Raw genomic sequence first — 24,591 nt, forward strand, 5'->3', positions numbered from 1 at the left:
TGACAGAAACAGAGAGGCAGAACATGAGTTTGTGAGGGAGTGTGATTCCCCGTGTGTAGTATTTTTGCAATTAAAAGTGAAAGTTTGGTCCGAGTCTCAGATGGCGTTTATGGGTAATTTGACAGGAAGCATTTAGTCGTGTCCACATGTATTGCAGGAAAGTCAATCAGCAAAGAAAACCTTGCATCAATCAAACTGTTCTTTTTAAACATTTTCTAAAAGCATCACAGCAAGAAAATCTTAGCCAGCATATTCTTTAGTATGGTATAAATCCTTTATTAAATAATCATAACAATAATTATAATAACAATAATAAAAAGAGCATTTCTGTACAAAGACCCCTTTAAAACAACAACAACAACAGCAGTCCGAGCAGTGCGAAGGGGGGATCCTGTCCTTTTATCTGTTTGGTCCTCCCTGGCAGAAGGGGGCACTATCACTGTCACTGTCAGTGTCACATTACTGTATCTGATGCCGGCTCCAAAGGCAAGCTGGATCCCCGAGGCTCCAAGGCACTTTGAAGAGAGTCAGTGGGATCCAGAGATGCGGGCCTCAGAGGAGAAGGAGGGCGAGTGTGTGTGTGTGTGTGTGTGTGTGTGTGTGTGTGTGTACATGAAGAGGGTGAATTGGGTGAAATGTTGAATGCATGTGTTTACTTCATAGTCATGGGGCTCAAATATATACCTCATGCTTCTCAGCAGCAGCCACTATTCCCTTCATTTGAGTGCCTCTCAGTGTGTATGTTCATGTCTTTCTGAGAGACAGTGTATTAATGTTCTGTATATACATCTGTATATACAAGCGGATCCTGTCAGTGTGTGTAGACGAGATGAACGTGTGTGTGTGTGCATGCGTGTGTGTATGTGTGTGTGCATGGGAGGGAATAATAAGACTTTTTTCCTCTCACCCTCTCCTTCTCATGGCTTATGAGTCCTTTCAGAGCGTGCAAGACAAGACCTTTTCTGATTGGTTTCAAAACCTTCCCGAGGAATGCCCGTCTTGCTGTGCGAGAGCTGACATTAAAAAAAACAAATAAAAAAACAAAAACAAAACAACTTAAAAAAATAGGCCACAATTAGCCAGTAGGTTGAGGTGGGGGTGGTGTAATGTATGTGTGTGTGTGTGTGTGTTCGTGTCTGCATCTGTGTGTGTGTTTTAGGTGGGTAGGTCCTTTAAATCATGGCTTTTGAGGTCCACAGGTAAAAAGAGAGAGGGATGGATACCTCCTCTGTAGTCTTGGTGTCACCTCAACGTTCCTTTTCAACATTTCCACAAACAGTTTGCTTTTAAGGCTTGTTGTGTGTCCGGGCACACAGTCAGTCGATTGAGAAGAACTGTTCCTGGCTGTGCATTTGTTTTTGATCCCATTTGTTTTTTGTCCTTGCGAAAGCACAGAGGGAACACCGCCCCCGTGAGAGGCAGGGGATTTTAGTGCTCTGTCAGTCATCATCTCTTTCGCTCTCTCTTTTTTTTCTCTTTCTCCAGTGGTTTTCAGTCTCTGCCCTTAACAGCAATCCATAGGTTGCACCGACCAAAGCTCCTTGACCTTTCACTATTAACCACAATGTAAACATGACCTTCTCTTTGACAGGAACCAGTAACAACAGTCTCTGACAACTAAATCTAACAATAACGCTCCCTGTCATTAAAAGAATGTGTTAAAATGCCCCCCTACCTCCCCACTTCTACACACACATACACTTTCTTTGCCTCTTTTTCTACTTATCTGCCATCACAGACTGGCAGCAGGTCAGAACGAAAACATTAAACAGAAAGAAAGTGACCAAGCAGAAAGACAAAACTTGAGGGACGTCAGTGACTAAAAATACCACAGACTGTCAGGAAGGAAGAGGATAACTGAGGTTGATAGGTAGCAGAATCTACGACGGAACAAAAAAGCCAACGGGCCACACATAGGAGCTAAGTTCTAGGCCGCTGTGTTCACATGTGATCAAAAAAGACGCTTTCTAAGCACGTTCCTAACCTACCACCTTTCCAACACAATGTGTTCTGACTCAGTATGTGTAGCTTACAGTATCCAGTTTCAAAACTAGACCTCTTACAAATCTATGATGCATTTATAAACAGTTGTCTTTTGGTGGAGCAGGAATCTGTAATTGATATGTGTAGATATTTATTTTTTGAGGCCTGAAAACCCCACAATGGAACAATCCATCTGGGTGACCCCAGTCTTTCTCTCATTGGTTCAAAAACCACCAACACTGGACTGTGCCATGTATTCCAAACAGGAAACAAGTACTCATTTGAGCTAAAAAATGGCATTCTTGTTGTCCAAGGATCTGCACCATTGAGGAAGTAAACTGACACTAAAGTGAACTGGAGGAAATGAAGAAAATAGTGAGAGGTTTTCACATAATGGCTGTATCTCTCGCGTTCTGTCTTCTTTTGTGGTTCTTCTCTCAAACCTCCTCACGCCTCAGTGCAGCAGCGCTGTTGGTTCAGTTTGACCTTGTGCTTGAGACCATCGTACAGTTCGAAGTTGTAGTTCTCCAGGGTGGTGGAGGAGCGTGACGACAGGCCGCTGTAGGAGCAGGTGCAGTACAGGAGGAGACCGGCGCAGACCGCACCGAGCAGGACGCCCAAGGAGCTCATGACGATGATGGTGACCAGGATGGGGTCCAAGGTGTACAACCAGGAGTTATCCTTCTCTGAGACGCGGGTCACTGGAGGCTCAGATGACGGGGATGCTGTATTCCACTCCGGGAACTGTAAACCTGATAGGAAGTGAGATGAGAAACAGGAATTTGAATTCATGACAGAAAAGTCGTGCCAGTATAAAATGTGTAAAGAGAATAAATGATTTAGAGATTGAGCAATTCATCATTCGTTAAAATCAGGCTTAATGAATGTACTGTGAGATGGGAATTCCACTTGCATAAATGTACAGCACAGAAAAGGGAGATGTATATTTTAATCTTAGTAGTTTTCTTGAACCAGCAATGTGATAAATGATTCTGCCTTTACTAAGCAAAAGGTGTTATATTGAGCTCCTCTTGGCTTACCTCCACCTAGTTGGTTTCTGCCACTGAACAGTCGTCCATCTCCAAATTCATTGGGTATTTTAACTGTTAGAGAGAAGCACAGGAAAACATTGTCTTTAAGCATCATGCAAATTCCAAACTGTCTGATTGATTATTTGGCTGTCAAAAAAAACAAACATGTATTAACCTTTTGGATATTGAATAAATAAATAACAATTTACAGATTTGGCGTCCATACACACACACAACACTCTTGGAATAATAGAAAAATATGACTTTATTAATAGAGAAAGATCATTATGTTACATTCCTGTCAAACACACAGTCATCACGTAGCATACTGATGGTATAAGACTGTTCATTCCATGTGAATAAAGATGCAAACATGTCATCAGATAATTAACATTACCCATCATTATCACCTTTAAAATCACTGACACTATTACTGTCAAGTTTAAGAGTGGTGTATAAGATGATCAAAGAAAAAACAACAACAACAACAACCTAATGGCAATAAATGTCAACATTTAAGTAGTGCTTGTGACAGTTTTGTTCTCCTTTCTGTGAAACCTGCGGCACTGCCAGACGGTGAGAAGTGGAAATTAATATGTATGCGGGTAAAAATTACAAGTGTGGCAAAACTAGCAATGGCTGCAGCACTTTAGTCGAGCCCAGTAGCTCAAGTGTATTCATACTTAGATCAGTTTTCTTTTCACTTTTTTTGTGTGTTTGTGTACATTTATGTCTGTGTGTGAGTGTGTGTTTTTGTGCTCCCTGCTCTTGGCAAGCGTTCAGGAGTGGGAGTAACTACTTGGCAAGGCACACGTCTAGATCTGGCGGTCTTTGATGGCCAATGGCGTTATTAATGCTGTTTCAAGGGCAACAGAAGTCGGCAGAGTATTGGGCGATGGAGGTGCGGTATATGGGAGGGAAAAGTGCTTACCGCAGCCTTAATAAATGTTATCTGTCCATTAACTAATTACAACTATTAGAGGCTTGGACCGTAACGGTGTCGAGGTGGACCAAGTAGGGTGTCCAATCCCTCCTCCCAAAGTTGATTTAAAAGCACACAGTGAGAGTGTGCCAATAAACGTTTTTTTTTACTCTGTGGAGAAAAGTGCAGATTCTAAATTTTGGCAACAAATCGACATGCATTCTGCTGAGCTGTGGCCTAGTAGGTGATGAATTTTCACTTGTGTGACAGATTACGAAAGCACGTCTTGTTAAGCCACAGAGTGAAGACCTCAATTTCATTCAATCCAGGGTGTTAAACCGAGCTCATGTCACATCTCACCACTTCGCTACCAACTGATGAGAGAGAAATTGGTGCCAATTGGTCTGTCTCAGTCAGGATTCAGTCAGTTAAATATGTTAAATATTAGGTAGAAGTGCATTTACTATGTTTGGTGTCTTATGGCACTAAGGACCCTCAATAGCTGCTCTGGTTTTGATAATGTCTTGGACTCCTTTCAAGGGTGCATATATACAGCAAAACACTGTGCTTATGGCTTCCAGCTGGTCCAACAGCATTGTGGGATTTGTAGGAGTATAAATCAAGAAAAGAGTGATGATGGCAGACAGCTGTGTCTATTTACAACCCTAAAAACAACAAGCACATATTCACACTGAAAACACAACAAGACTTGGCTCGGCATGGCATTCATCTGCTCTGTGCACCTCAAAGACATGGTGAACAACGGGAGTGGGTGGTATGAAGCATAAATGGGAGTGGAGCAACGTGCTTTATTATGCCAGAGAATCAAGATGAAACACTAAACTCTGAAGACGGCTGCATCCATCACTGACTGATACCTTTATCAGGAGAAGACAAGACATTCAATCAAATGAGCTGGTAATCTCCATTTGTGATGTAGGACTTTAAGTATGATGGATTTGCATTCCTTTGTTTTTTAAATGTGCACATGCTCTGTTGAAAAGGACAATGGGAGGATTTTTTTCTCCTCTGTTACAACACCATCACTATTGGTACAACAGGCCTAACTCATATCAAAGCTATCTCATGTTGTTATTACAGAGATACCAAGAGCTTTATTTTCTGGGGCTTGCCAAATAATTTCCACAGCTAGCACACTGAATGCCTCTCAGCCTAACAGTTTTCTCCTCTCTCTCTCTTTCTCTCTCTCGCTCGGCACTGCAGAGCTCCTCATGTCTCTGGGGTCTTGTTTTAGCCTGTGGTTTGGCAGCTCTGGCTGGCTCTCACAGCGGAACCAGCTCGACCACCCCCTCCTTCCCAGCCCACACATGTCTGTGTGTATGTCCATGCTGGGGTCATTCCAGGAGGACCGTTGGGGTTATGAGGAGCCAGACGGAACTCAATGGTCCGAAACAAGCTGTTCAGATAAATAACTTACTCAGACTTCAGTCCTCTCATCAGGAGCAGCATAGTGTGAAATGTCAACAGCAAACTCCTTAATGGAACAAAGAAGAAAATAGCAACCAAAGCTACAACCATTAGAGAGAGGGAGAGAGCACAGTGTTTTTTTGTTTTTGCAAATTTTGAACTTGGCAGTTTAGGACAGTGTCTGTGTTATCATCACCCTTGCAACTGTAAACTAAATGAGGGAGGGGTTCGTTGAGTGGATTTTCTGTCAATCTTGCAGCATCACGACACACATCCTGCCACTGACATCACAAGCTGGCGTCCTGCTCTGCCAAACAATGCAGCTAAGTGCTTCTTTCAGCAGAGGGTACGGTGTCGGTCCCGGCTGTCCAACCTCACTGTCAGGACTGGCTCCACCCCTGGGGTGGCCATACTGGAGGACCAGTTAGAATACTGGAAGCACTGTGAGGAGCTGTGATAGGCCACTGACAGCTGGCTCTTCTTGGTGGCCAGGTGTTGTCGGCAGCAACAGAGGGCTCTGACAAAGATGGCCACCGCCAGGAGAAGGAGGGCGCCTCCAGCGGCCATTATGTAATACCAGTGGATGGGCAAGGGAGGCACAGGAACGCCTCGCCCTGGTGGAGAGATACAGAATAATTGGCCAGCGGGAAAAAGAGAGGAGTGGCACTTGTTTATTTTCTACATTTAATTTGTATATTTTCTATCCCAATTGGTCTTCATCATACGAACAGCAGGCGTGCACCTCATATGAGCATGCACAAGCATGCCAGTTGCAAAAAATTAAAATATAAATCTCCAAGGCCAAAAAAAAAGAAAATTTTAAATGCATCCATTTCTGTCATGTAGCTTGGGTTGCAGTTGGAGGACAAGTTGTTTTCACACCAAGATCATCAAGAGATTTGGTTTGAAATCAGTCCAATGGTTGATCATATCAAATGCAGTACAATTCAATTTTTCAAAGCTCCAATGAAATGACTTGGTGTGAAAAGAAAGCCAAAATAATTAGTTATAAAAGCACCCACACACATTGAATTAAGGAGCTTCCTCTTCGTGCTTCACACTGGCACAGAAAGTCCAAACAGCCCTTCAATAAAGTCTCAGAACCATGCAAGACTCAGTCAGACACAGCATGAGAATCCAATGTTCCATAGCTCTCTCTGAGCTGGTAATGGATTGGCATTTGTTATTTAGCTGGCTCAAGTTGGTAAATTTCTTTTGAGTATATATTTTATACTGTCCTCTGTTCTTGGTTTTACATTTTTCTTTTTCTCATACATCAGCCTCCTGGCCAGTCCTCTCCTCCTCAAGCCAAGCGCCGTCTCCTTGGAGACTATCTCCACAGATCCTCTACACTGCTGCCCCTGGCTTGAACCCCCTTCTCAAATTCTTGGTAAGAACCAACTAACTGCCTTCCAAGAAGCCTCAACACTACAATTCAACACTGAATTGCAAAAAACCGGATCTCCAAAGAAAAATCTAAAAAATAAAGCTCACATGTACCACCCAAACTTGATGCAGAGAACTGGAAGACCGAAAGAATGTCACATTTAACTAGTAAAAGTCAAGCAGAGCTGAGAACATCCTGATTTTTGGACCATGTCGCATAATTACAGAGGGAAATGGTGCGTGCTCCTGCTACTTCACACTGCACACACTCATTAGACAGACCTGAGTTGGGGAGAGGAGAGAGAGAGACACCCGTGCTTGCTGCTGCTTAGTCACTCTATCTGATTGCTTTTCACTGGGGACACTGGTGTGTATGTGTGTGGTGATATAATTGTGTGTGTCTGTGCATGTTTGTCAAGGGTTAGAGACTCTGTGTATGACTGTGTGTGTCTATGTGTGTGTATGGAGACGGAGGGAGTAGAAAAGCCAAAGAAGTGCACACACATCACATTCACACTGAAACCGCCAAGCTCTTATCTTATTGGAAGACATTATGAGATGCCAAAACACTAACATCAATCTCATATAGTCCCCCAGGATACTCTAAATATTTTTCATGAGGCAGACAGTTATTTAAAACCCTTCAGGCTGTGTCAGGCAGCCTAGAACTGAGAATATGTTGCTCTTTTCAAATATCCGAATCCATGAGGTGTGCTTGATTTAGCTTGTCTTGCACGCAGAATTTGCTCTTTTGCGTCTAATCCTTTGTTTCCACGGAGACTGACAAAGTAAAACTAATGCACAACAATAAATTACTGGGATAATCTATTTTCCAACTAAGTTAGAGTTTGGGAAAAATCATTTGGCACTTGAAAATTCAATAATTAGGTTTTTTTTGGCAAGAGGTTTAGTATTTGTTTGGTGATGTCTCCATGCTGCTGATGATGCGATGAATCACTAGTTTTAAAAATGAATGCAGTTTTATTAATCTGGAAACACACAGCTCTAGCAGCCTCGGTGTTGTGGGCCACAGACTCGTTTGGGCTTATTATTTAGCGGTTGATACAACTTAGTGCCACCAAGCAAAAACCCCAGGCTAGTGCATACCAACGGGCAGGAAGCAAGACCAGAGAGGAAGTGACGCCATAATAAAGTCAGACTCACCTGTCATTTCAGGAGAAAAAGCAGCAAAGGGTTCTGCGAGGACAGAGAGAAAGTCAGGAGCAGAGCAAGAAAGAGAGAGAAAGAGAGAGAGCTGTTAGATAACTTTAAATATGAGGAGAAAGTCAGCCAAATGTCACACAAATGTCACGGGACTATCAAACTCCTCCTGAGGAAATTTAAGTTAATTCCTCACATAGCTCACATGAATTATGGCATTTACTCAGCTCCTTTGCTAGAATGCAATTTCAAACAGAGTACATTGTGTGAGTCGGGAGCTTGAGATGGGTTGTGCAGAGAGTGTATATGCTACGAGTGTTTGCATGTGTGCATGTGTGCATGTGTCCGTGTTCGCAAAGTTCACGTATTTCAACTTGTTTATCTACAGAGTCCAGTTAAACTGGAGAGGGCTGGTTGTTTTTGGCTTGCTGTAAAATGCACAGAGCAGAACATGCACTTTGATTGCCTGGAATGCAAACACAGAGAACTGGTATGTGTGTCTCTGTGTGTGTTAGACTGTGTATGTATGTCTGTGTGTATGTGTGTGTGTGTGATGGGGTTGGGTGAGAGAGAAAGAAGGAAACTGAGTTGGGAACTGGCGCCTTTTGGCGGGAACGCCAACGTACTGTGAAAAACTCAACTGCGTTGGGTGATAAGCAACATCCCAGCATGCTCTGGGAACAGTAAAGGAGGGGAGAGAAGGGAGGAAGGAGCAAACAGAGCAGCATGGTGGCAGGAGATGGTTCGACTGTCATCTTTGCCTTCCAAGCTGCGGTGCTGCTTAGACTCTATCAAGACTCTCGTGACACACGAAAATGACACAGAACGCAAACACAAAGAGGAAAAAACACACAAAAACAGAAGTGTTTGCCACAAGCTAGCAAACAACACACACACACACACACACACACACACACACACACACACACACACACACACACACACACACACACACACACACACACACACACACACACACACACACACACACACTTTCCCTCAATTACACTTTGCCTGCTCCCTACTGTGGTCCAGCTCCAAAGCACATTGGACGCCAGTCAGAAATGATGACGGCAGGTTTTTGGCTCTGAACCCCTCTGGTCTCTGATCTGTTTAAGACCCTCTCCAAAGCCCCTTCTCGGGCCAGATTAAGGAGGCTGCGCTGGCACTCGGCTCGCACCAGGCACCCAGAAACTTGCTTGGGAAACAGCCTGTCTAGTAATTCCCTTTGACGGCTTGGGAAGAACTCTGTTTACAAATACGACAGAGGAGTGAGCGCAAGGAGGAGAGATAGAGGGAGACGAGAGAAAGAGAAGAAGAGAAATCTAATGAAACATAGATTAGCATCGCTGGGGCCCACAGGGCGTTTATGGCCTAGTTTTCCTATTCTTCTTTTCTTTTCTTTTTTTTGTGGAGGAGTAAATGCTGTCCCTCCCTCTCCCTCCTTCTTTCATCTCTGTATTCGGTGGGAGAGACGGTCTCCAAAACTGAAATGGGAGGGTGAAGGAGTGGAGGAAGGAGTGGTGGGGGTGTTTATCACTTCATGTGTGTCACTGTTCAAGGACCTTCCGGGTAAAAGTGGAGGAGGTGGGAGGGAAAAAGAGGAAATGGCAGATTGATGGAGGTTGAGATGATGAGGTGATGGAAGCGTTGACAGAGGATGTGAGGGAGTTGGTGGGTCAAATGGATGTGAGTGTGTGCATATGCTTATTGTTTATTTTTCAATATCATACTGGATAGAAAAGATTTTGGCAAAAGGAAGCAAAAAAAGAAATAAAAAGAAACCCAAAAATAAGACAGTTTGTGCCCAAAGTTTGTCCCAGTCTGTCTGTCAAACCCTTGCAAATGTATGTGAAGTGCCAAATCTCACTGAATACCTGTGTGTGTGTGTGTGTGTGTGTGTGTGTGTGTGTGTGTGTGTGTGTGTGTGTGTGTGTGTGTGTAACTTACGTGTACACTCCTCCAGAGGGGTGCTGGAGCTCATCTGGATGTTGTCTATCCAGATGTGTCCTCTGGTGCCGTGCACAAAGAAACCCTCCATCACAACCTACCCCAGCCAAAACAGAGGAGGAGGCGGAGAAGGAGGAAGAGGAGGAGGAAAAAGTTGAAGAAGAAGAGGAAGAGGGAAACGGAGACAGGATGAAGGCAAGGGGGGAACAGGGGAGGGAGGATGGGGGTGGGGCAAATTGAGAATGGGGACAAGCATGCGGAGGAGGAGGAGGAGGAGAAGGAGAAAGAAGATAAAAACTTAATACAGTGCCTGTGATTTCAAAGTTGCACTCAACACATGCAATCATCTTTCCCTTCTCTGCAAGCTTCTCCAACTGACTTTTTTATGAGAACATTAACTGCTTGTGATCTCTCTGACAAATGCACAGTGATCCCCAAACAATCACGCAGCCAATAGAGACAATATGGCTTACTTTAGCTTCTTTTGAAGTTAAACTTTGCCTGGGTGACAGAGAGGTTAAAGCTGATGCTCTCTTATGCTCTGAGATGAATCTCTCAAATCCTCCCTGATAAAGACACTATACATATATTAATATTGACATATAATAAAGGGTCTGACCCAGTTACCTATTTATCAAGCAGACATACTTTTGATGCTTTTATAGCAGTGCAGTTATAACTTTTCCAGACACCTACTTTTCAAGCTCACTCAAATTTATGTTCTACTTAAAATGTGAGTTTATCACTACCTGAAAGTCTTTAGGGGAGCGAGGCAGGATGGTGCGCCCCTCCTTCCAGACAGGGCCCTGATCGTCTTTAAGTGTCCACAGGAGGGTCTCCTCGTTGTGGGCGTCCCGCAGCAGGACCCTCAGGTAGCCCTGGGCCTCCCCCACCATTTGGTAGTTGAAGAGGAGGCAGAGGGGCCCAGTGTCAGCCGCTAGTACGGGGCTCACGAGCCGGGCTCGTTGCTGCTCTGTCTTTAGGCTGGCGTCCATGTACAGATAGCTGTTGATCTCTGGAGGGGAGAAAGATACATCATGAAAAGAGATTACTTCGTCTTACTTTAAATGATTGTGTGTAAAATCCCTGAAATTGAATTTATATGCCCAGACAAAATCACTAGTCACCACACAGGAACATCTTTAAATCTAGATGTGCTACAAATGTTGACTAACTTTGTTGATATAGCTTAATTGACTAGTTCTGAATATCCCATGAAATTCACCAGAGAGAACCTTTCAAAACCCAATTAGGTAAACTCAGGAATACGTTGGATTAAATCAAAAATAAACCTACCAGTCACACTGTGCAACCCAGCTGTTTAACATTTTTAACACATTGCTAGAAATGAGCACAGCTGTGTTTAACCTTGAGTTTGCCGGTTGCCACAATCAGAAAGTGAAAAAAGCCTGATTTAATGGGTTTTTATTTCAGCCCTGGAGGCAATCAAAACTGGGAAATTTGAAAGGCTGTGTAGACTTTTGATATCCACTGTAAATGGTTGCTGCTTAAATGAGTTTGTTGGGCACAAATGTGTGCACTGATGAAGTCACACAGTTATAGCCATTAATCACCACTGCTTGCACATACAGACCGACTTAGGCACATATACATCCATATGCAGACATGTGGAGCAAGTGTTTTCACACAATTACGGATACCTCTAACATGACTCTCAATTGTAAAAGAAACTAATCACCAGTTGGTAACAGGAACGGGATCACTGCCACACAATAGTCACACTTAACAATAGGGATGTGACAAATATAAACACCCAGAAGAATAGGTCCAGTGAGAGCTTCATTCGTACATGGACCGCTACAAGAGCTCCAGCCAAGACCCTCGGGGACAATTTCTCTTCATTCCCTTCCAGGTAACTTAAACAACGGAAAAGTCCAACAAAATGCACGCCACTCCATTTGTGTATACCAGAGGATGTTTAGTTTGCAAATTGGATGCCGGCATGAATTCCATTGTGAGGGAGAAAGACTGGTGAGCTGACTGCATGTGCAAATGTGTGTGTGTGTATGTGTGTGAGTGGGAGAGAGTGAGAAAAATCAGCGTGTGTTTGCCCATATATGTGTGAGAGAATGACTCAATGAGGCGTCTGGTGAAGAATTTCTTAAGTGGGCCCTGTGGGAAAATGTCCAGTATCAACAATCTGCAGATTAAATCACCTGCTTTATCATGAATAACTGTGTGTGTGTGCGTGTGTATGTGTGACCAAGTATGTGTGGGAGAAGCTACGTGCCTTTCTGTTTTACAGGCAAGGAAACACACTCTGAGACAGGGGGAAAACAGGTATTTTCCAGAATGAGCAAATATGAGTGTGTCTGTTTTTGTTTTAGTCGCCACAAGGTTTTTCTTTACGACATCCCCGAGTAGCATTAGCAGTAGGCAGCAAGCAGTGTATGATTTAGCGAAGCCATGCTCAAGTTATTATGTGACTGGGCTGATACCCTTCTGCTGTGTGTGTATGTGTTTGTGTATATGTTTGTGCGGTCTTTCTAGCAGATCAGACAAGCAGTATCTGTAGGGACAAATCTTCCTCTGGCTTGACAGCTCCCCTCTGCTCGCCATACGCCCAGACTCGCCTGTGTGTGACACTTCAGACAGTGTGTGTGACAGTATGTCCCTTGGCCTTTCGCAGCCCTGGAATGAGTGTGTACTCTCCCTTGCTGCATATGACACTTTTTTTGTGTGTATATACTGCAAGTGTGTATGTGCCTAGAGAGGATGTGCGAGTGAAACATATTTGTGAGTCTGCGAGGCATTTTATCACTCATTCTAATGCGCGCACCAAAAGCCTCTTCCATTTTCTCTGCCTCACGTTGAAGCGGCGGCGTCTCGAAGCGAACCCCCCATTGTTGTGCCTCTTGTTCAGCAGACAGCTCATAATCGAGACTGCCTCGCAATACGCAGCACAACAGAGCATTATTAATCCATTTCATAGCGCTCTCCTGCTGCGAGAAGCAAACAAGGATTTAATCTATGAAGCCTAGTTAGCAAGCTTTTACTAGCGGGGGTATATTAAGACAAATAATACAACATCATTGTGACTACCGTAATTCAAACTCTGTGCCTTACTGACTGGTTTGATGACTTAGGTCAAGAGGTGAGGGGATCATGGTTTCAGGGTCACATGAGAAACCAGAATTCTATGGAGGATTAAAAAAGTGATTTGATAGTGGTGAAATCATGATCCTGTGTTGGCTGGGATTTCTGACCTTTGACACCTGAAGGAAAATCAAAGGCTGGCGTGGCGTGTCAAAACGGCTCGAAATGATATTTCATACATGAAAGCCACAACCTGACTAATCTAAGCAACCCTTCCAAAAACCAGCCGTGATGAAAGAAGCTGCTTTGAAGCCCCCTGTCAAAGATGGTTATGACCTAAATAGGTCATGCTTCAAGAAAATTTCTGCCTTTGCTGCGGGATCCATTGCCCTGCTGAACATGACCCAGGTGACATCACAAATTTAACAAAAAAACGGGGCATGCTAAACCTCTTGTTTAATTCTCTCCAGCTGGAGAAATTCTGAATCTTTCATGGAGACTTGCTCAAAACCAATGAATTTTAAAACAAGGTTGGGACAACAATCCCTTACCCTGCATATGAAAAAGTATTAATAGTGCTTTAAAAAACCCTCCTTAAACCCAGCAGGATATGTCTTCTATAGCTTTTAATAACATGCCAAAAGCTGCACTTTTGATCCGTGGGTATGTATAAAGGGAGAATGAATAATTATTTCTTCAAGGAGTGTCTAAGTAGATGGAAGTCTACACAGCATCATCTGGGATGTGCCTGAGGTAATGGAGGGGCAGTAACAGTCGACTGGGAATAACAGCTCGTCTTTGGAATCTCCTGCTCTGAACTTAATTGGAGCTACTGGGTCTTAACCCCTTCCTGCCGAGACGTCACACATTTTGACACATAGAGGCGAGCAGTCTGAGAGCTGGTCTGTGTCACACGTGTCATGTGTGAGGCTGTATATGCTTGACACAGCAGTGGTGTCTCTTTCCCTCTGGTTCCCTCGACTCATTTTCATTCGCATTCACTCAGAAAGAGCGGCGTGTCTGGCAGACAGTGTTACTGCTAAATTAGACTGGTTTCAATTTGAGGAATTATTTTAATCAAATTGAAAAAGGTCTCAATGAAGATACACATGGAGAATGACTCCATTTAATTATAGAAAACAGGGTCTTGTCTAGACCCAGTGAAGTTGAGAGAATAAACTTAATGCGTTTGTGCTTGTGCAATTTTCTGCGACTGAATGAAATTCTCCTTGCAGCTGCATACATAAAAGCTGCGCAACAAACACGCTGATTTTGAAAGAGGTAATACAGAAACTCAGAAACAGTTATCCATAGTCATCCTGAGCTGCTAACTGCATCATTTTGTAAAACCAACCGGACCTAAATGTGAGACCAATTTTAGAGAATTATAATTTGCACCATCACTGTGACACTTAAATTAATGTTCAGTCACCTCCTGCAGGTTATTGTCCATCAAATGCTTGCTACACAGAGAAAAGCTCCTTCAAGCAGACAGATAATCAGACAGAGGCAGTGAGTCATGCGGAATCTTCACATGAATGATGAGGAGACTCACCGTGGCTGTGCAGGGACCAGAGGAGAGGGGCGTTAGGGTCGTGCGTCCACCCACACAGACCATGGTCAAAGTCACACACGCTGTCTGATGGAGGAGCGGTGGCAGCTGTGGAGGAATGCAAAATCACAGTCATTTCAGATAAAGATGCATTCACAGCTGCTCTACATAATGTCACACAGGCTATTCAACACATTTCATCGCAGTCATTGCATCCTCCTAATAAGACTATTAATTTCTTCTCACCTGCAGTCGTGACGGGGACGGTAGTGGTCTCGATGCCAGCGGGCAGAGTTGGCGTGGCGGTGTCTGCCAGCGTGGTGGTTTCTACGGGAACAAACATAGCATAACTCGGGTCAAAAGGTGGTTGTGTGAAACAATCCTGAGATGTTAGATTACTGGAGAGAGGATACATAAATCAACCAGTGTTTGTTCAAGAGATTATGTATGTGGAATGTCTCCACTGGTAGCAATACATTAGGGAGAGCCAGGAAATACAGATGAGAGGAAATGATAAGCTGCAAAAACAGAAAGAACCATAAAGAAGTGAGGTATAGTGTCTTTATACACCTTTACTGACTGAATCAGAGTTTCTAAATGAACTACCTTTTTAACTACTTAAAGGAAATTCTTTATATCGTTTAAAAGCTTAAGTTTTGAGTTTGACATCTTTTCACTTTTTTTTTGATGGAAAGGTTGTGTCTCATGTGATGATTGATCCCCATAGGGAAATTGATCCTCGGCATTTAACCCATCTAACCCTAACCCACACAAACACTATACTGTAGGAGCTGTGAGCAGCTGCCTCCAGTTCTTTTGCCAGTGGAAGTAGGGGGACTGACAGAAGTATTAACTCTAACACACATATCTTTTGATAATAGGACACCGGAGCACCTGGTGGAAGCCCACGCAAACATGGGAAGAACATGCAAACTCTACATAGGACCTTGGGCGGCGTGGGTTCAAACCCAGGGCCTTCATGCTGTGAGGAAACACTGAGCCACCCTGCAGAGGACCTTTTAAACAGGAAGCTGAAGAGTTATAATGCACTTTTGAGTAACTTGTCAAGATTCTTTGACCCTAATTCAGCACATAAACAGTTGGTCTCAGCAGTGGTGAATTAAAATTGCTGTCATAATAGACAACGTGAGGTCATCGTCTGAGACTAGCTCTATCTCCCGACTCCTGTCTCCAATTCGGCCATCCCACCCAGAGTGTCAGAGACAGGCCGAGGCAGGCACAGATAGCCCCAGAGCACCAAAAGGGGCCCCCATCTTGTTGTGTCTGGGTGCTCAGGCGTCAGTGTCTGTCTCACACACTGACTCAAATATGTAGCCACACAGATGCACACATGTCCACATACTAATACACATGCAGATGCAGAGTCACACACACTCACATACATATAGAACGCCTGGCGCTAAGGTTGATGGATGGATGTGTCTAACAAACTCCCCTCGACCTTGGACAGGATGATCACACTGTGGGACCACTCACTGGCTGTCAGGGAGGATGCAGAGCACACACACACTCCATCTCCCACCCTCCTCTCTTGTACATGCGTGAGCTATGTGAGCTCACATTATAGCGTCTTCCTCACACCATAACTCATACGAACTCGGAGGAAAGCAGAACAAACACAGGGTGAAATGTATGCATTTCTTTTTGCCCTTAACATCTATTTAAGCACACATATATCAGAAACACTTAAATGAGCCAACAATTTGCTCATTAAAACACATCACATGTGCACACAAACAGACACATGTTGAGCAGGCTGCAGTTGGAATGTGAATTGGGAGAAAACACAGTGTTATTAGGAGCAGATGGGTCACCCCTGGTGAGTTATGAGAGTCTACACAGAGGTTTGGGTCATGTCTCAACCAATGATCCAAATCTATCATGTGAATAAACTATGTAAGCTGTTCTTCCTTTACTCTCTGCCTGTAACAAAACACGTTTACACAGGGACTTTTTTCCGTCACATTTCACTTAACTAGATTTCCACAATTTTCTGCAGATATATGACACCGGTGTCTTCTTCTCATTTAACTGACATTAATAACCACTAAAATGGGGAAGTGAATGCATATGCATAATATACTTTATGTTCATTTGTTAGCTTCTCCTGCCATATCCCATTTACGTCTACAAGACATAGCTCCTCAGTTGGAAAAGAAACACAAGAAGCATGCAAACATCTCAAATGAAGGAGTCACGTGGATTCGTCACCACACTTTGCTCTGCTAAACGCCTGTTAGCGGCAATTCTAGAGCCTCCTACTGATAATTTTCCTCTTTATGAAAGACTACCAACATCATTTAAAGGTGCTAAGGGTAACTAACGCGGCGTGATACACAATTGATCCGCTTAAAGGAACTTCCTGTGGAAATGAGCAGGACCGCTCCCCAGCTGGAGAAATGGCAAACATGAAAGGGCCGGCCACAGTTGGTGATGGCTTCTGACATTAACCCAGCGTTAATGTCATGTCCTTTATGCCAGTCATTAGCTACCTAATGAGACTTTTATCGCTGCCAGCCCACCAGGAAGGTGCAGTGTAAGGCAAAGAAAGTGAAAGCAACCAACCACTCAAACCTCTCTTCTTACTGAGTTTCATCATCTCTTGTTCCCCCTCTCCTTTTTATTCTGTTTCTGGTAATCACATATATTGTTTGTTTTTGCTTTTGTGGTTGTCTTTTTATTCCAGTCTAACCTTTGAGTCCCCCAGTTAAGTCTTGGGACAAGGCGTTAAAATAATCCAAGAGCCTACACATTAACTGGGAAGCAGCACACACGCACTCCCATGTGTTCAACAACTAAACACACATAAACACAAAACACACAGTCTAGTCCATTAAGATTCTACCCAGCTCCCGAGCACTCTATGCTTTCAAAGGTCAGGCCTTGTCACAGTGTAAATGTGCTGACCTTTCCAGGGTGTGACAGGAGTGTCAGGGGCAATGGGAATGGGACTGACTTTTGCGTTTATGTGGATGCGGATGTTTATGTGTGACAAAGAGAGAATGTGTGTGAACGTATGTGACCTGCCTACCTTGCCCCGAGCCCTGTCCTTGATTTGTGCGAGGAATAGGTCGCAGAGCTGCATAAGGAGGCCTATGTGTGCACAGACAGGCCTAGTGTACATGCGCACCAGAGGGCCTTGTAATGCAGGATAAGTCTCTCTGCAGCGGAGTGTTGGCTTACATAATGTGTCTACTGCTACATGTGATGATGCAAGTCATCATCATGCACGGGATGAAACACCAACACTTAGAACTGGACCCAGGGGAAGTGATGGTATAGATAATGGAGATGCATGCTCACATGCATAAATACACACTCGGTGCACCTGCACATGCATACACATGCTCACAGAAATACACATAGACATAAATACAGATTAATGCAATTTCAACACACAGAGACACACATCCCAAAAAACAACACACACACACACACACACACACACACACTCTCACACACACACATACACACACACACACACACACACACATAGGGTGGCGAGGGCCAACCCTCTCTGCATAAAAGACATTGCTCACTCCCAAAGTATCTGACTCAGCAATATGTCAGAGATGAGGGAAAAAAATCTTCAATTATGTAGAAAGCCTTTCTGTAAATCTCTGCTTGGCAGTCCCGGGTGCAAATACACACAAAAATGAATAGATCCATACACACACACTCACATCCCAAAAGAATATGATGGAAAAGACAAGTAGCCATTGTCTAAGCCATTTGATATTCTGGTGGGTGGGGTTAAGTGCTCAGATCAAGGATCAACACACACACACACACACACACACACACACACACACACACACACACACACACACACACACACACACACACACACACACACACACACACACACACATTCCTAGAGGATGGGATGCTATGAAAACAGTAATATAAAAAGCTTATTTGAACAGCTGTATAAGTATAGGACAAAGCTGTGATAACAGGTGTGAGGTATACAATACAGTATTCCTGAGATTAAAATTATCCTACCTAGAAAAAGTGAGAGGCGATATTTTGCATATTTTTTAACAGATCAGTCTGTAAAATTTCTTTCCTGAGCTCATAAATTTTTCATTTCTGGAGCATCTACATTAGAAAAAAACACTGTGACTGCTGCAGCTCTGAGCTAGTGTGAGTGTGTGTGTGTGTGTGTGTGTGAGAGAGTAAGACAACTGTGCATAAACAGGGAGAAACAGAAGGAGTCAGGACCAACAGCAAGGAAAAGAGGTGCGAGTGATGACTAACAGAGGCGGTGGGGAGGAGAGGAAAGGAGAGGACGCATGGTAACAACAAAAAAAAAGTACAAAAACATTTACGAACCCACGCACTGGGCCGCAGGGAGGGAAAAGAAAGAACTACAACCATGTGTGTGAATGGGAAGAGAGAGTTTATTCTGTTTCACTGTAGCAGTTGGTATGATTTGAGGGGGGGCGGTGGGGGGGGGGGGGGTTTCATCAGGCTAAATCACATAAATAAGATGTGTGAGCACATTCAAAAAAGTGCTTCACTGAGGACAAAACAAGTCCAAGTTTCAACGTGAAGTGAACAGTTAGAGTGGAACAGGAAGTGAATGATTTACAGGATTTCATAGTACTCCATTTCCCCTGCTGTGTTTTGGAAGGCCTGTGAAAAATGTGTGACACTCAGCAGCGGTTTTCTGTGTCACAGTTTCCCCAAGACTCTCCAGGCCATCTGATAAAAATCACCCTCTTAGTAAAAGTGGTAATCTGTGAGTTTTTATTTCATTTCTAGGGCTAGTTCTCACCATTGTTGTGTTTCTGCATGCGCTACACATCCCACAAGTCACTTGTCAATCACCAAGTAAATGCGAAACACATTTGTTTCCTGTGTGCCGCAGAAGTTTTAAGGGGAAATAAAATGACCACACCGGGTGTTAAGAGCAGCAAAAGTAAATGAATGGCATGCATTTAAATCAATTAAATCGTTACTTAAGAGAGATTTCTGGTTTATCACTGGCTGTAAAAAGTATTACAGCTCAATTATAACTATTAACACAAGTTATGTTACTTTGTGTTTTTATCTCAGGGATGGAATACATCTTTGATAGAGCACACACACAGGGACCTACTTTATACTCACACTATTTATCAATCACTTTTATTAGGCATTGTGAGTGGTGTTGTAATGGCAGATGTACATTTGTGTCTGTGTGCCTTTAAATGTGTATTATACTTTCCTGATGAGTGGTGAAGGCGATAATGAGGATGTGCTATTCTTAATATTTCATCTCTCTTCAACAAGAGAGGAGGTACAAGGCCACCACACTTCATCAGCACTTATTCAACAACACACAGACACACTTAAATCATCTCAATTAAAGAATAGCATAACTTGCATTTATCATGACATGATTACAATAGTGTGTGTGTGTGTGTGGGTGTGGGAATCTGGAGAGGACACATGTACATGTCTCTCATTCTGTGGTTTGTTCGGTGTGTGTCTATATGTGTTTGTGTATCTGTGCTTGTATGTGACTGCTGTGTGCCATACAGCCCAGTCATCCTGTTCAGGCACAGAGGGAGTGGTAACTAGTGAGAGTCCATATGTGTGATAGTGCCTCTGGATGTGTATGTGTGTCTCCAGAGCTGCCTCACATCTGGATAGCAGACCATGCTGGAAAGTCTCTCTAGGGAAGCATTCCTTTAAACCGAACCCTGTCCACTCCCTCCTGATGATAACACTTGTTGTAGAAGCTGACAGAGAGAGTCTAACTCGTACTTTCCAGGTGAAATGATCGAAGAAACAAATCAAAATAATAATGTTTGAGGGTCAAGCTTTCATAGTGCTACCACTTTCCCTTTCCCAGCTAACTCTGGATGTCTCTTTTCACCCCTGGCAGACTCTAATGACTCTCATGCATATGTAATGTAAGCCTCACTTTTATGGTGAGCCACCTTCCTCAAGGTCCATTCAGTTCTGGTTAGAGTTCATTACAGTACGGGGCAAATAATTCAGCCTGGAATAATATAGGCAGCAAATTATCATATATATAAAATGATTCTTTGTCATGTCGGCAGCAGCAGAATGTCCTACCTGGAAGGTCACAACCCAATATCTCCACTCTCATCCCGATCCCTGCTGGAGACCACCTCTCTGGATACAGTCTGATGTACTGGGCCACAACCTCGTCAAAATGACGCAGCTCTGGGGTGTCGTAGTGTGTGTTCCCCTCAAAAATCTGTGCAAAACACACAAATACAAAAGTGCAGGGTCATTGCACTGGTATGGGGGATGTTACTGAACTAGTGTTGTATAGTACAAACACATAAACATATAATCTTCTCCATCTATGCATTTCTCTACCTTGGGCAGGTTAGACTTCCAGTCCATGATGAGATTCCAATCTTTTCCATTCAGGCTGTATGCCATTTTGTACTTCCTGACAAATGCTCGGTTATCTGTGGTTGCTCCACTTCCTGTATCTCCTCCCCTCGCTCCCTGGGTGATTACCCCACGCACCGTCTTAGGAACACCTAAATCCACCTGTAGAGTTTAGATTAATTTACGGTGATTAAAGCACAAAAATACTTATTTGCAGCTGTGTCATCTATACTAATGTAAGGGATTAATAATGTATGGAAAATTAATTTAACAATGGCTCATTTTTGGTAAAATATCACACATTGCAACAAGAAACAATAGAGAAACATGGATCTGCAAGTTGAAGACTCTATAGTATAGTATAGAATAGTATAGATGTAAGATCATCTTGTACCTGAAGCCACTCCTCTCCAGCAAGAGGTTGTGGAGGAGCGGGGAACCAGCCGGAGCGACTGGCCACCAGACGGGCAGTCCCAGGGTTCCAGTCCATGTCCCTGCTGGAGGAGGCTGAGATCTGGGCATCGGGTAGCAGGCCAGACAGCAGGCCCTGCAAGTTTGAGCACGGGGCATCTGGAATTGGAAGCAGAGAGGGCAGAGATTACTTTAACCTTCACCTCAGGAGGGCTGATGGAGAAGTTTCAACCATGACCTAACACACACTCACACTGTTACAAATATTCCCACCTGGGAGCTGTTAAGCTTCACCGCAGGACTGCACTACTGGCCACTAAGCATTAAGAGTTTAGACTGGAACAAATAGGAGAGGGTGAGGTGAGAGACAGGGAGGGGGCGGAAAGGAAAAGATATGTGTAGAGCAGCACTGCTTGTTCATGTTCACTAAGGCTGCTATTAGTGAGATAAAAGCATGTGTTAAGTCTGCTATTGAATGGGCACACTTCCCTGCTTTGCATTCACGCACTTCACATCTCACACAAATACTTAATACATTGTCGGTTGTATCAATAGTCTGGTTGCTAACAGTGCTGCACACATACACTGACTGAGGCACAGTTGCAAGTACATATAAAATGAAACTTAGATATGGATGGGCAAGTAGCTTTGAAAGTAGCTTGCTGAGGGAGTATGTGAGAGGGGAAATGAGGATTAAGGGGATAAGAAAGGTATAATACAAGGAGTCGGGAGGCAGAGAAGTAGAGAGCGGAAAGAGAGGAGAAAAAAAAGAGACTTGGAGCTGAAGATGACGGCTTGGGGAAACTGGGAGGAGAGCAAGATGTTGGGATGAGACTCCTACAGTGAGAAACAGTGGGAAAGGGAAGGATAGAGGGAGGTGGATGAGCACGGAGGGTGGTAGCGGGAGAGAGCTTCAGGAAGAGACAGAGGAAGAGAGAAAGGGCAGGAGGAAGGGAGATGGGGAGATGTTAGTTGTGCTGACGGTTTAAGAGAACACAGATCAAAGTTTCATGCTGTTATGTCACTGCAAACGCAGGAGATAAATAATGAATAAAAGGCCCAGGAAGTGTGTGTGTGTATATGTGTGCCGGTGGGTGGTGTCTGTGTACATTTCAAAGGGTGTGCTTGCTTTTGAGGTCATCTGCTATATTTAGAAACCGACTGTGTGTGGATGTACCTGTACTGTAAGAGCTAATAGTTATTTCAATAGCAGCTGTTGAGGCTGAGGCGAATCTCAGTTTCTGATGTAAGAGTGAATGGGGAGCTATAAATGATTGATCGCTACTCATTTCTCGATATAGAAGAGCTCACAGAGCAAAGAGGACACATCAAAAAAATATCTAAAAACATGAGAGGAAAAATAGGCGGCGTTGGGGGAGTTAGAGACAGAAAGTGAGCACAGAGTAGAAGTGAGGGAGTACTGATGAGAGAGAGAGACACAGAAAGGGAGGAAGCATAGAGGGAAATGACACTGGTGCAGTGTCTGGAAGGAAGAATAGAGTAAAACTTTCCTTTAATTAGCCTGAGGCTTGCCATGTTTAAAAGATAGCAGGGGGAGTATGGGAGAGAACCTAAACACACATCTATGTGTGTGTCAGTGTGCATGTTCGTTCCTGGTTTTTATGGTTTAGGGAGTTTTTTTTTTTTTTTACTGATGTTCAATGTCTTTAAGGTTGATCTTTTTTTAAGCAATTATATTTAGTGTTCAAAACATTTTTTCATGGTGAGACAATGGAAAAGACAAACCACAACATCCCTAAATCACTGAAGTGGAAAGACGTGACTGAGTAACTTTCTCCTCTGCCTCATTGTCTCTGCTGAATTGTCTTGAACATGAAACTGAGCCCAGAAAACTGTTGTTGTTTTTGGGCAATCTAACTGTATCAGTAGGAAGCAGGTTGATGGTGGTGAAGTCAAATTTCTTTAGGGCAACAAAAAAAAGGTTAGAAAAATCGAACCTCGTGACAAACATACGCCCACACACACATACCTGTAATTTGGCATCCGTAGAGCTCGAAGCGCAGGGCGATGCCGTTCCTCCATGTCTGTGGTCGGATGCGAACAAACCGAGCCAAGACTGGCTGTGGGACGCGGTTCAGAACTACCTCAGCTGGGTCTGTGTTGGCATGGAAAGTCTAGTCAAACAAAGACAAAGAGATGATAAATTAAAGGAGATGAACTGTATATGCCCGTATGACTGCTTGCTTGTCTTATCTCTCTTTTTCTCTTGCACACAAACACACAAACACACACACACACACACACACACACACACACACACACAAACACACACACACACACACACACACTACCTCTTGCTCTAACACCCACCCACAGTGCACAGTTTCGCTTGGCTACACACACAGTGGCAGGCCGGACAAAGCAGAGACAACCCAAACACGGATCCAATGTCACCAGCCCAGCTGTCGATGCGTTTTGGGGTCAAAGGTTCGGCGCTGGGAGTCTGGGAAAGCCCGACGATAGATGAGGGTTTCTCTCTCTCTCTCTCTCTCTATCCTTCATGTTCACGCACATACACTGCTTACTCATCCAACAACTCCCATACACCTCTATGCTGGTGGTCATAGGAAACTGTGGGAGACGTGACCTGACATGACCAAACATGATTGGTCATCAGGCGCAGGAAGTCTCTCCAGGTGGGCAGGATGTGAGTGAAATTCACTTCCTGAGGCATCCGCCCAAAAAGCATCAACATTAACTTCTTCTTTATGAACACTCCCTTCCTTCCACTAGCTCTTAAGCGGCAGGGAGGGGCAGCAGGGGGTCAGAGGGCAAATGTAACGCAGGTGGTCAAGTTACGTCCTGTTTTGGGCAGAAAAGCATCTCGTGATGCTTAAGGGCGTTGGATGGGGACACTCAATGACAGACATGAGTCTTCCTTTCTATCTTTTTGTGGAAAACATGTTCCCTCAAAACCATAAACCTCCGGTTTGTAATTACGAATGACTTCCTTTTCCTGCAACACTTCCTTTTCTGTCTGCCTTTGGTCACAACATCCTTTCATTTCAATACCTCACTTTTCTCTTTCAATATGTTCCTCAAAACCATACAGTTGATATCTTTCAACATCTCCTCTCTCACCCCCTGTGTGCCTCTCTTCTCTTTTTGATGGCTACTAACTGAAACCATGCACAAAGACACAGGAAACCTAAGGAACCCACACACACACAGACACACACAGACACACACAGACACACACAAACACACACAGACACACACAAACACACACACATACACATCTATATCCTACATACTCAGATAAGCAGAGGAGGTGTCTTTTAACTGACTGTTAAGTGTCATTCACTCTATCT

The 24,591-nt window shown here is 43.8% G+C and overlaps 1 protein-coding gene across 1 annotated transcript in view; it reads right to left on the bottom strand.

Moving 5' to 3' along the window:
- Positions 1–263: 263 nt before the first annotated feature.
- nrp2a (neuropilin 2a) overlaps positions 264–24,591 on the bottom strand; it is a 62,520-nt gene continuing 38,192 nt past the window's right edge. The window contains exons 8-18 of the mRNA XM_053314772.1: positions 23,250–23,394; positions 21,243–21,418; positions 20,831–21,010; positions 20,561–20,705; positions 14,717–14,797; positions 14,474–14,578; positions 10,611–10,876; positions 9,862–9,958; positions 7,915–7,947; positions 3,024–3,086; positions 264–2,735 (exon numbers count right to left, since the gene is read on the bottom strand). Of these exons, the coding sequence (XP_053170747.1) occupies positions 2,431–2,735; positions 3,024–3,086; positions 7,915–7,947; positions 9,862–9,958; positions 10,611–10,876; positions 14,474–14,578; positions 14,717–14,797; positions 20,561–20,705; positions 20,831–21,010; positions 21,243–21,418; positions 23,250–23,394 (1,596 nt within the window). The 3' untranslated portion in view covers positions 264–2,430. The remainder of the gene's footprint in view (positions 2,736–3,023; positions 3,087–7,914; positions 7,948–9,861; positions 9,959–10,610; positions 10,877–14,473; positions 14,579–14,716; positions 14,798–20,560; positions 20,706–20,830; positions 21,011–21,242; positions 21,419–23,249; positions 23,395–24,591) is intronic.

The sequence above is a fragment of the Scomber japonicus genome, chromosome 24, assembly GCF_027409825.1.
Source record: "Scomber japonicus isolate fScoJap1 chromosome 24, fScoJap1.pri, whole genome shotgun sequence".
Classification (NCBI taxonomy): Eukaryota; Metazoa; Chordata; class Actinopteri; order Scombriformes; family Scombridae; genus Scomber; species Scomber japonicus.